This window comes from Lates calcarifer, linkage group LG4, assembly GCF_001640805.2.
Source record: "Lates calcarifer isolate ASB-BC8 linkage group LG4, TLL_Latcal_v3, whole genome shotgun sequence".
In the NCBI taxonomy this organism is placed as follows: Eukaryota; Metazoa; Chordata; class Actinopteri; family Centropomidae; genus Lates; species Lates calcarifer.
This window is the reverse complement of record NC_066836.1, coordinates 14,874,197-14,886,866: the sequence shown is the minus strand read 5'-3', so window position 1 is coordinate 14,886,866 and position 12,670 is coordinate 14,874,197. Positions and strand designations below refer to the sequence as shown.

The 12,670-nt window shown below is 39.1% G+C and overlaps 1 protein-coding gene across 3 annotated transcripts; it reads right to left on the bottom strand.

Annotated features, from left to right (window-relative positions):
* Positions 1-3,104: 3,104 nt before the first annotated feature.
* LOC108883586 (spindlin-Z) lies at positions 3,105-7,444 on the bottom strand. Of its 3 annotated transcripts, none has more exons than XM_018676920.2 (5): positions 7,332-7,444; positions 6,608-6,649; positions 5,600-5,859; positions 4,781-5,014; positions 3,105-4,325 (listed from the first exon to the last, which is right to left on the bottom strand). In XM_018676920.2, exons 2-5 carry the CDS (start codon positions 6,625-6,627, stop codon positions 4,120-4,122), a joined length of 720 nt encoding a protein of 239 aa, XP_018532436.1. In that variant the 5' UTR covers positions 6,628-6,649; positions 7,332-7,444; the 3' UTR covers positions 3,105-4,119. The 3 variants fall into 3 exon arrangements, with proteins under 3 accessions (XP_018532436.1, XP_050926036.1, XP_018532437.1); XM_051070079.1 differs by lacking the exon at positions 7,332-7,444 and adding an exon at positions 7,233-7,312; XM_018676921.2 differs by lacking the exon at positions 7,332-7,444 and adding an exon at positions 6,784-7,062.
* Between the last annotated feature and the right edge of the window lie 5,226 nt (positions 7,445-12,670).

The following is a 12,670-nucleotide window of genomic DNA, read 5'->3' as shown; positions in this document are numbered from 1 at the left end:
ATATATAAAAACCAGGGACTGGCTTGTGTTGCTAAGCAACACAAAAGAGTCAAGTGCATTTATTTACTGGCCAATAAGAATGCAGACAAAGTTTCAAGGTTTTCTAGGAAGGTCCTGTAATAATATAACTCGCAGAAATAATGGAGGCGAGGATTCTCTAATTCTCTTTCACATATATCATTGAGTGTATAAATAGTGTAATGCATAAAGAAGTTTCCCTCCTGCAGCCTCATGTAGCTCATATAACAAATTTCAGAGTCTGTTAGTAAAAATGTGGCTGATTGGTTTTAGCCTCATACAGTTTAGACAAATTATAACTGGTCAACAGTGAATATGATCACTTTATAATGCTCTCTGGCTCTGGTCTTGTTTGTACTGTACATACTGTTCAGTTATTAAAGAGAAGTCTGATCACTTTCAGGGATAAAGACATATCCACCTTTTTCACACTGCCATCTTCAGCCTTTTAGGCCTCCATGCACCTCTGCCACTCACCTGATGGGGATAGAATCACACATCACAGCATTAACCAAGCACATATGGCCCTTTGTACCTGTCTGCTTTGCCTGAATTAAAACTGGAATATACTATGACCTTGTGATAAGATTAACAATTAGAGGTATTTGAGTTTGTAATTATTATTACTATTGCCAAGAGTCCAAGCAGATGGTTTCACAAAGAAAGAAAAATAGTAGAAAATAGTGATGGATGTGTAAAAGGAAGTGCACAACAGGTGACAAATTGCATCAGACACATTCTCAAGAGCACAGACCTTGTGTAATGCATGTACTCCCTCCTCGTTGTTATTACTATCTGGGCACCCAGCCTGGCGTGATGGTATGCCAACTGTTCCCTGATGTCTGTACTGGCACCCGTCGCCAGCGAGCACCCTGGCACCTCAGAGGGACTCTGGGGGAGGGAGAGGCAGTCAGCAGTCAGCATGTGGCTACATGTGTGGTCAGGAAGAGCAGGAATCGGGAGAGAAGATGTCTGCTCGTCATCAAAGCAGGGCTGACATTTGACTAGCAGACACAGATCAACCCTGTTATCAGACAGAAGCTCCACCTCATGGCAGATTGCAACTGGCATGAAATAATTAGAAATATCAAAGCAATGTCATCTCTAATATTATTGTGTTGGTGTTGAGTAATTTACAAATATGAAATAAAACATGAAATGAATTGTACTGGTAAACAACAAGCAGTCGTGACTAATTATGTGATTGTATAATCATGCTGTCTTAATATTGTTCTGAGTTATAAGATGCACTAATGACTGTAGGACAAATAACTGCTGCTATTATCACTATATGTAATGAAAACAGGGAAAGCTACTCACGACAAAAACACAGGCCCTTTGCATGGTCAGTGAATGCAGCATTTTGATTGCCCACTTATGAGGCACAACAAACAATTACAAAGTAATCAGTAAGGATTATAATAATGTTTAGCTTATACAGAGTATCTGTTGTTCTAAGGTAAACACACATTTAGATGAGTCTGATCCTACTGTGTAAGTTAATAGCTTCTTTCCCTTGATTTTATTGGCCTTTAAATACAGAAGCTAATCAGGCAACAGAAAGGTGAAGCAGCAGAACTGGAGGGAAACTTTATCCTCTGAGTCACTTGACTTTTCAAAGCGTGACACATAAGTGTACTTTTTATTTAATAACGCTGGAACTCTGGTCCAGACTGAAATATCTCAACAACTAGGTGTACAGCCATGGAAGTCTGTGGAAGCTCTCGTGGTTCCCTGAAGATGAATCCTAATAACTTCAGTGGTTAACAGTTGGATGAACAGCCCCTCAGGATGAATTCATCTATCATCAGGTTAAAAGTAACATTTGTCCAGCTAGACCAAATACCTACAAAACTTATATTAGCATGTTAGCTACTGACATTAGCATTACGCACCAAGTACAGCCTCAAAGAACTACTGACAAGACTATAGACTCCTAGTGGTGGTCGTTTGTTCTTGTGGCCCCTTTAAAAAATGTAACAGCTTTTGCCTAACTTTCCTCTTGTCTCAGGCAGCTACAGCGTTTTTTCTTGTTTTGCAGGTGTAAACTTTGAGCCACTCTGCATGATGCAAACTGGCACATATCAAGGTCTGCTCACCTCTTGCCAAGTCCAATTTACTTGTACTTGTGTTTCACATTTACTTATGCAGGGAGGTTGATTAAGCCGCTGTTTTGCAATTAAATGTGTTTTTCCACAGTAACACTTGAGCTGCATGGTCCTTATAGATTCTATGTGTCTTTTAAGCCACAGCAACTTTCTGAGTTAGCTCATTTATGTTAATGACCTTTCTCTCACATTGACTTCAGTATGCTGTGTTAAATCTCACTCACTGTATTTTCTGTACTGTAAGGCGTATATAATTCATAACATGAAACAGTGTTTTGAGAAGTTGGAAGCAACATATATCCAATTTCAAAAACATACATTTTACTAAAATAAAATGTGTATAATATGTTTTTCAACCATTGCATTGGACAGATGAAGATGGCTGTGAATTAAAGCAGCATCTGTCAAAATATGTGCAGAGTCTGGATCTGAGTCCATTCACTGCTCAGAGGTATTCACTGTATTCACAAAAGTCAAGGAGAGATGTCTCTCAGATCATGGAATTGTATAGAGGGGCACATAATAAACACATAAGATCTGCAGTTAATTGTGGAAATATTCACATTCTGAATGGTTGAATTGTGCCACTCTTTCAGCGATATACAGCAGTTTGTAAGATCAGAGCCTAGGATGATGAATTATATGTAGCATGCTCCATACTAATACTATGAGTATGCTTAACACTATGAATTCACATCAGATGGCCTAATCATAAGGGGAAAATATGAATCATGTCAGTATTTAACAAAAGATAAAAACATGTTCAGTACTCTATGCTAAATCCTAGTTTTGCTGGACCCAACTTTTAATCATTGTGTTTCAGGGCAAAGCTGCTCACATTCATGTGTTCATATGTTCACTGTTTGAGTGAATTAATATATTTGTACTTCTGAACACCATGGTGGAACACTTTCATCTGCATGAACAAAACACCCACTGCAACACAAACAGCATTTACCAAATAAGTGGACAAGAAAATCATTTTCAAGCAGCTTTGTTTTAACGTTCATAAAAATGTCTCAAGGTTATATTTACAGAACAAAACATATTTAGGGTCACAAGGAACGATTTTTTGAGGCCTGAATATATCATACCACATCATTCATTTTTGGCAAATAATAAAGATTTCAGTCGAAAATATTAAACAATGTTGGTGGCCAATTTGAACTACATAAATAGTGTGTAGCACAAACACCACTGAAACAACTTGACATCAACATCAGTATTTTTTATATATTATTATGTAAAAAACAAAACAGAAATATGATACATGATGTTTTAGATTAATCTGTGTTTTATATCCATGATTCGAGACACGGTCGAGTCTCATCGGTGCCTATACACTTCAATTGAAATCAGGAGTTGGGTGCGATGGTAAAATTACCACACTGGTCAAATGAATATTACTTCTATATTCAACAAACTGAGGCCTACCCAGTGACACACAGAAAGCACAGCAGATGAGTTTTGGCAGAATATTACCAGCAGCACAGCCAGATATTCCAGATGAAATAAATAGCACAGGTACATGAATGTGAAATGATGAGTAAAACACAGATCTATAGGTAAGAAAGCTGTTTTTTTTTTTTAGTTTGATGTGTTGCTTACAAAAAGTATGAATTTGGAGTTTGAATGTTGCACTATACAAGTGTGATTTAATATGATTTAACCAAAACAAACGTCTAGCTCCATTTCATCTGCTGGGCTATACAACCGGTCTCAGACCTGCTTTATTTACACTGAAGAGGACCTATTAGTCATACATAAAGGTCAACATAAAATCTTAAAATTGAAAATCCAAGATCAAGATGTTTTGTATTGTGAGAATGACAGAAGCCTGCGGAGGCTAAAAAAATAAACGGGATGGGGTGAATCTTCGGCACATTGCCTCCCAATGGGAGAAGAACTGAAATCTCTAACACTTAAACAGGTAACGACTGGTTGGGACAAAGATAAGTCGTCAGCTGAAGATGATGAAACCAGACAGTCAGTACTAGGTGGTCTTCACCAGGTCGTAGACGTGGATGTGAACATCATCGTCATATTTGATGTAGTATACTGTGGGCTTTGCTGGGACCTGATAGATGACCAAGCCCGTCCTCTTTAGGCCATTATCTGTGACGTACTCCACCTGTTTACCCACAAGGCTCTCTGGCTCCTCACCAGGCTTCCTGTCTGCCGGCAGCAGGTGTTTGTTCTCTGGTTGACGAACGGATAAACAACAGGAAAAATAAGACCAACGTAACAGGAGCATGCGATTCCTTTTTCTTTTTTTGTAAGCAGCCAGAGTTTAAACATTTGCAAAGAACTGGAAGCTTAAGACAGTAAATTATCTACAGCCTGAAGCTGAACCTTAACCTGTACCAAACATGCTTTACCCAGTTTATTTATGTGTCTGGCCCTGTCTCCCCAAATTCCTTCAAGATAGTATTGTCTCTTCATGATAAGAACAGACTCTTTCACCACTGACTCAAGTAGGAACGCTGCACAGCATGTTTAGAAAAAAAAAGAGCAAGGCAGAAACATTGGAGTGTTTCATAATGCTGACTATGTAAATTTGTTCTATTCTCCTCCTCCCACCTCTCCAGGAGAATAGGAAATAGGAAGCATTGGCAGTTTTAGGCACATCAAACATAAAGCTCTCGTTAGTGTACCTGACTCCGGCAGGACACGTAGATCTCCGTCCTTATAATCGTCCCACAGCTGGTACATGTACAGCACCGGGTCCTTCTCGTAGGTGATGTAATACCAGTGGGTCATAATGGGGGCTCGAGAGAGCACCATGCCTCGCCACTCGTTCTTCTCACCGTCCTCCTTTTCGAACAGATGCTCCACAGCTCGGCCCACCAGCTCCTCTGCCCCGGGAGGCACCTTGATCTTATTATTCACTGCAGGAGGACAAGACCCTCTGATTAATGGGAAAACTTTATACATCCCACATGATTCTGTATAAAGGGACATTAAAATATCACTGCAATTCTGACAAAGCACCAGGGTCTGCACAAACCCTTGATAAAGCAGTTGTGCTTACAGCAGCCCATTGAAATAAGGGGGTGTCTGACCATGACAAAATTTATTCTACTTATGTCACACAGTAGACCAGCAGATTTTGAATCAAGATACAGTTAACATAACTTTTTACATTGCAGGTAAAGCCTCAGGCAAAACACTGTGTTACATTTCATGTGTCTGTCAGCAACAACTGCAGCGTGTTTGGAGTAAACAGAAGAGAAATGGGTAGTTAGTGTCAGCAACAACAGTCACTACAGTAGAACTGAGTGAGAGAAAAACACCAACTCAAGTTTTAACAGAAATTCCTAAGAAAAAATGCCACATACTGCTGTTTAGTTCATTTCAAATTTTAATTAATTGAAGTGCTGGGCAACACACTGCAAGACTTCAGTACATTACTGCGCACCTAAGCAAAGCCAAACTATGTCCACAATTAAAGATACACACGTCATCAAACTCACCAACTTTCTCTGACAACACCTGCAGGTTGGACACCCGGGTGTCTTTGAAGAGCTCGATGCCATAAACGCAGTCAAAACCGTCATATTTGACCATGTAGAGGGAGCTGTTGACAGTCAAGCGCTCCAGAACAGTGCCTTTCCACTTGGTCACGTTGCCCTTCTCCCTCCAGGTGTGCTGGATCCTGCGGCCCAGCAGGTTGTCAGGGTCTGGGCTCAGGGTTGACGCCGAGCTCTCACTCAGCTCTCCACTGCTACGCTTCCTGTGAACACGGAGGAAACACGGTCTGAGTTAGTATTAATATATTAGTTAAAGGTTTGAAGTATCAGTAGTTCTTTCTGGGGTATTTGTTTTGACTGAAGTGATTCTTTGACTGACAGTGAGCACTTTATTCTATGGAAATGTCACATATGCACACTACGGTGTAAGCATGTCAAACATTTACATAGTAAAATTAATATATCAATATGTCACGCCATCAGAAAAATAGGTGCCTCCACTTCAAAGTGCTGCAGCTAATCCAATTTCTGTCATGTGCAGTCACCTTCCTACTAATGAAGGCTTGCTTTAAGTATAACTTCACTAAGTATCTTCAAATATAATAACTTTAGCCTCATGTGGTGTGAACAAACATAGCCCAAAACCACATTTACACTGAGTGTAAATTATTGTCCAAGAGCAAGGGCCAAATGCCCAAAATAAACTAAAAAGAGTTAATCATAAAAAAAAAATATTGAATTCAAAAATACAAATAGAGCTGAAACAAGCAAATGTAAAAGAATGAAGAATATAAAAATTACAAATATAAAAGCTGTCAAGCGGTTTGGGGCCTGGAAACCCTGGGGATTGAAATTATAAATGAAAGTTATGAAGTTTGAGGGGGATTCATTTACAGAGTAGATTAGAATATTTCCTGCTGTGTCACTGTGTGTGCACAGTGAAACATACGGTTATATACTACATATACACCAAAGGCAAAAGAGTTTAACCAGACTTTAGTTTGAGCCTACCTGCCCCGTTTCTTCGACATGTTTCCATAAATTCACACAGCCCTGCGAGACACAAGTCAGTGAGTGAACATAACAGAACCAGCTGACACTCTCATTCCTCTCCAACCTGACACCTTCATTCAAATTAAATAAAACAGTATGTGACATTTAATGTACAACAGACAGACGTATATTACCCGGCAGGTCTGCTGCCCAGATCTCAATTAACAACAGCCATGCAAATTAGCCAACAGAGCTGCATTACCGGATGTAAACAACAAAACTGCGACAAGCCAAGTGCTAATGCTAACTAACGTAGCTCAATGCTAATACACACTACAGGTCATTTATTTATGCAGCTAACTATATGGCTAATAAATGTGTAACTTCACCGAGGCTAGCTGAATAGATGTCGACGTGTCGGATGTCGTCTGTAGTGTTTAGCTACAGTACAGTATGTCTAAAATAGTACACAGCTGACGTTAGCTGACGTTAATGAGCTTTTCCAGTCACTGTTTGTTGTAAATGATCAACATTCCTGAGAATTTGGCTTCTGCATTTCTACACATACGCTAGCTGAACAAAAGGAAATGCATCGCCATGTAAGCGCTGATTTTGCACCCTGACTTGTAGCAACTAGATTTACCCGATAAATAAGGATTGTCCATTAGAAATTAGTCTATATTTTGAATGTGGTCGACAAGTTCAATAGACGGGAGCCGGCAGAATAAGCTGTTTGCCCTACCTGATCAATAATTTCACATGTGTTTTTCTTTGCAGGGCAGATTCCACCAAACGTAGGCTAGATACACGGAAACGACTCTCATTTGTGGACTACAACTACTAGAAGGCTCTCGCGGCTCTCAAAGCACTCTGGGACTTGAAGTCATCTTTATTTACTTCTATTCAATTTAGTTCAGCCGCTAATAACTTTGGAGTGAAGCAAATCCACGTTCGCACAGTCCGGTGTTTTCTGTATTTCTGACTAGTTGTAAAGTCATATGATCGATATTTGTCCTTTTGTAGGTATTTTAGATATAGTGAATAAACTACATTTCCCATCGTTCTCCATAAATTAATTCCACATTTCTTCTCCAGACGTTGACTGCTGCAAAATTCCACATTTCTTCCCTTAACACCACCCTGTCCAGTCAGTACCAATCACTTAAGATGACAGGCCTTTTATAGGAAGTCACTGAAAGCTATTAAATGTACAGGGACAGCGCTGGTCAAGCAGTAACTTTTAATTTAAATTACACTATTTTAACGCAAACAATTAAATCTTTATTTTATATCTATATTTAATTCAATTGTACCAGTACAAGTATTATATCTTTTATATTTTATATCTTCCTTGGAAATAATATTAATAATAATAATAATAATAATAATAAACAACTTTTTTTTTCAGCGTAAAACACAATTTATTTGAATTTTGTCTTACCCTACAATACATTTTACATGTGCTAAAGCCATCGATTTTGTTTTGGGCTCAAATATCTGCTGTAATTCAATAGTTTTATGAGATTTTACAAAACTGGTTCTTGCATTCACAAAAAACTTAGCATGACAACTTATTGTGCTAACTTAGAATTAGATATTTGCAAACTTTTGTGAAAAGCAAATATTTCATATAATTTTAATATATATGTATTTTAATATAACATATTTTAATATAACATATTAAAATACATAATCAATTTAGTAAAAGTGCTTTAATGTGTATTCTATTTGAAGTATTTTCTACCATGAAACACTGGGGGTAAACCAGTCTTTGTTGAAGCTGAAATGCTTATTTGTACCACAAGATGTCATACTAAACACAAAATCTCTGCCACTGGCTCTTTTAACAGACTTCAGGTGATGGACTGGCCAGTGTGGAGAGTGAATGATGCAGTACCCTTGATTGCCTGTCTGACAGCTTTTTCTGAAGGCTTTTGGTTTTATCTTGTGCCAAACCACCTGTATGTGCATGACTCACCTGTGATGCAGAGATAGAAATGGTGCATAAACCTTCACCTCCTATTAAATGGTAATCACAAAGAAATTAGCTGTGATCATGCTCTTGCATTTATGACTGTGGCTACATTGCTTAAGAAAAAAAAAATTCAGTGTTTGTTTAACTTTCATGTGTTACACAACCTTATTATTCTTTCATTTTTACTTAGATATGTTTAACTCTCATTTCACTGTAAAATACCAGGACTTTGACACACAACCACCAATTTACCTTTCATAATATGCATAACCAGTAAACAGAAAAAGACTCTCAACCTCTTTTGAAAACAACATATCACGTAAGATAAATATAGATGGCAAGCCTGTCAAAAACAGTTGACACAACCTGTGTTGATGTTTGCAGTTAACTCATGCAATCATGATTTTGCCCACACACACAACTGAGGTCACTGAGGTCATGTCCTTGATTTTATCTGCTGCCAATATGGGAGTTTACATTTTATATTTAAAAATGTATAAACAGTGAATGTTTAAAAAGGCCCATTATTGTCTTTATAGACTCATTATATTTAAATTGGAAACCTTGGGACTAAAACAGAAATAAATGACGCTGTAGCCCAAATCTTATACCTGGCAGTGCAGAGCTTTAGACCTGCATGTTGGGGTATAAGATTTATAGGAACTGAATGATTATGATCTTTATATTGCCTTAAAAGTTGGCTGGACTTCTCTGCAAAACCACACAGCTTTATGTATTTTTGTTCAGTTAACATCACTTATACTCCTTGAATTTATCTTCAATTGGCCATTGAGACTCATAACTCCACCGTGGTATGTCATAAACTGTTCTCTCTCTGATCTCTCAGCCAGATCCTTTTATTAACTATCTTTACTCTCAGAGATGCATTTTCTGTCTTTCATTAGCAGCTATTTTGGTTTGAGTGGTTACAGCCTCAGTTCGCTGTTTCTAATAATGAGATTATGATCCTGAGTCAAAACAGTTTGACCACATATATTTCAGATCAGTTCGCCACAGACGGAATTGCTGCGACGTGTGAGTCAGTGTTGGTGTGCTGTAAGGCTGACAGCCTTCGAGAGAAAGCCAGTATTGTATCGACACAAAGCTGTCCGGCATCCAAGGTTGCCTCCTCTTGTCCTTGTTGTTGTCACAGCAACAGAAAAGGCCTGGATGTTCGAGAAATGGGCCTGCTTCTTTTTTTCTCTCTCTCTTTTTTGGTCCCACGATGCTCTACAGTAGGAGTTCAGTGAATCAGTGGAGGTCACTCAGTTTTCAGGCCAAAAGGAAGAATGGAGTGAGACTGCAACTCAGCACATTCCCAAAACCAGTTGTTACATCTTTTTGTTTGAGCATTGTGCTGTTTCCCTGTCTCAAGGCTCCACAGTATGAATCCTTTCTGTTTACTCTCCTGTCTGACTGACATCTTCTGCAGGTTTCTCCAGCACTGCCATCTGAGGAGGGGGGAGCCCACAGCGGCCCTCTCCCCTGGGACACCATGAGAATACCGTCTCCAGAAATAGAGGTCTCCTCCTCTTCTTCCATCCTGCTCTTCCTGATTATCTGTCGCCTCACTTTGCTTCGCTGGATGGAGGACACATACACACAGATCATTCTCACACTCCTGCACAGGAATGTTCTGCATCCTGCTGAGAAATGCTGGTTGATGGTTTTTGTCAAGTATTGCTGGAGGATTGCATAGCAGAGTCGTAAAGTCAACCCAAGGTTAGCGTGCATGTGTGTGTGTGTGTGTGTGTGTGTGTGTGTGTGTATCCATTGATTAGATATCCCTATAATTAGCAACATCTCTATGCAACCTGAGCTATGGAGACTTTAAAGGGATGGTGTATCATGGCTGTATCATGCATGTCAGGAGCTGAGTTGAACTTGACTGTGGTGTGTGTGTGAAGCAGGGTGTTGGAGCTAAAAGAGAAGTGTGCTGTTGATGAGTGTTTTCAGCAACTTTAATTAGCAGAGCTCCGTTTCTGTCAGGATCGCAGCTCACCTTTCTTCTCTGAGGGCGAAATGGCAAATATCAACACATTCGACAAAACACTGTGAGCCAAATCGAGACCAAACATGACGACACAGTATCTTGAGCAGGCTGTTATAGTTAACACTTTACTTTAACCCTCCCCACTCAGCATTTATAGTCAGCATATAAACATGTAATACACAGTTTATATCACAATATAATGGTGTTTCCAGACATCGTAAGGTCACCAGATGCAGAACAACACCACGCGTGTTTGCCTGGCTGCAGGCTATTCCTGTGTTTTCTTTCATGTTTAGATGAAAGCTAATTTCCTTTCAGTGCTGACACTCTTTTACATGTTTGATACAGTTTCCAAACAGTATCCGTCCCATGGGAACTGTCATCCTTAAAGAAGTGTGGAAAAATGTTCTCTTGTAGACGTTTTCATGGTGATGAATGAGGTCCACAGTGGTTCACACCTGCCTTTGGCTTTCAGTAGCCCACTTTCATATGTTCAGTCTAATACATTTAAATCCCCAGAGTCAAAAAAATAAAAAAAAATAAAATCACCATTCCTGGTGAGAGAACGAATCACCTTTGGATGCCACGTGTATAATTTAATCTCTTGGAGAAAGCGATGATGAAGTGCTGCATCGTCAGGTTGACAGTTTTGGTCTCCCTGAGGTGTTTTTCTCATCTGTTCTTCATCCCATCTTCAGCTAACGTGTGAACTTGTGAGCTGACTAGATTTACTGGGCCTCGTATGTACCGGGGACAGAGAAGTGGTTGGTGTTTCGGCCCCGTACAACCATCTGATTACACATGCTGGTGATTTATCTGGTCTGATTGTCAGCCAGTAGCAGCAAGGTCCTTGCCAGAATTTTTGCATTTCCAGCGGGGAGTCGTTATCTGTAAGACAGATGGAATAAATGGACTCTATCTATCTATCTATCTATCTATCTATCTATCTATCTATCTATCTATCTATCTATCTATACTTGTCAGTGGGATGTCTTAAATAACAATAATTGATGTCACAAAGTATGAATTAAGTGCAGCAGAAATAACTACATGATTAAGAACGCTCCTTTCTGGGAGATAAAGGTAGCTGTGGCATCTGCCATCCAGCACTTAACCATAAGACTAAATGTTTCAATGTAATTATATCCAGTCGGTGTGATAATAAGTAAATCCTCTCATTAATTGAGTCTTATTGTGTAGCTCTTGCTGTCACAGCTAATTGACCCCACGAATGAGGTGGAGTACATCTGCCTTCATTTACGCACAACTCTAATTAACACCACCAACAGAACCAGTAAGTAAGGGGCTTGTGTGTGTGCATACGTCTGTGTGTGTGTGTGTGTGTGTGCGCGCTCTTGCAGGTGACATGGAATCTCTTGACCCCAATCAACCACAAGACCATATGGAAAAAGAAGGTACAGTTTACATTTTCAAATACTGCATATGAGGATTTACTGTTTTCATATTTAATCTTTCATAATGAGATTATTCATGTCAATATTCATGTCATATAACATATAGAACATATAACATATAGAAAACACAGTGGTTGTGGTGGATCTGTAACATAACGTATGAATCCATACAAGACATAGTGATCATGTTCAACTATGACTGTTAAGGCTTTGAAGACTTTTTTTTATATTTCTCAGTAGATCTGGTCGAGTTTGCATTTGTTCTGCTACCACTTAAAGTTTCAGAAGCTTAAATGTCATTCATTTGTCCATGAATCTTTATTAACAATCTTCACTTTTTTGCTCACTCACGAACTAGTTTTCAAGTACTCTCAGTCACACCGCTTGACTCAGGTTGATGGGAACGTAAGGCCTGTCCTGTGTAGTCAGCCGTAAACCTGCAATAACAGATATTTTGGCAGTAGGCGCAATGTAAACAAATTGTGAAAACAACATTGACATTTTACCGTTTTGATATGGAAAACTTGTGAGCAAACAGTGGCATATTTACACATCCAGCAGCGACTGAGTGACATTATTATTCATTTGGAGTCATGTTTGTGACCATATGACAAATGTAAGTCCAATATTCATTATGTTTTAGCTCTGTTTTTGGTTCCACAAACTCTGGGGGGAAATATCTTCAGCTGCTAACTCCT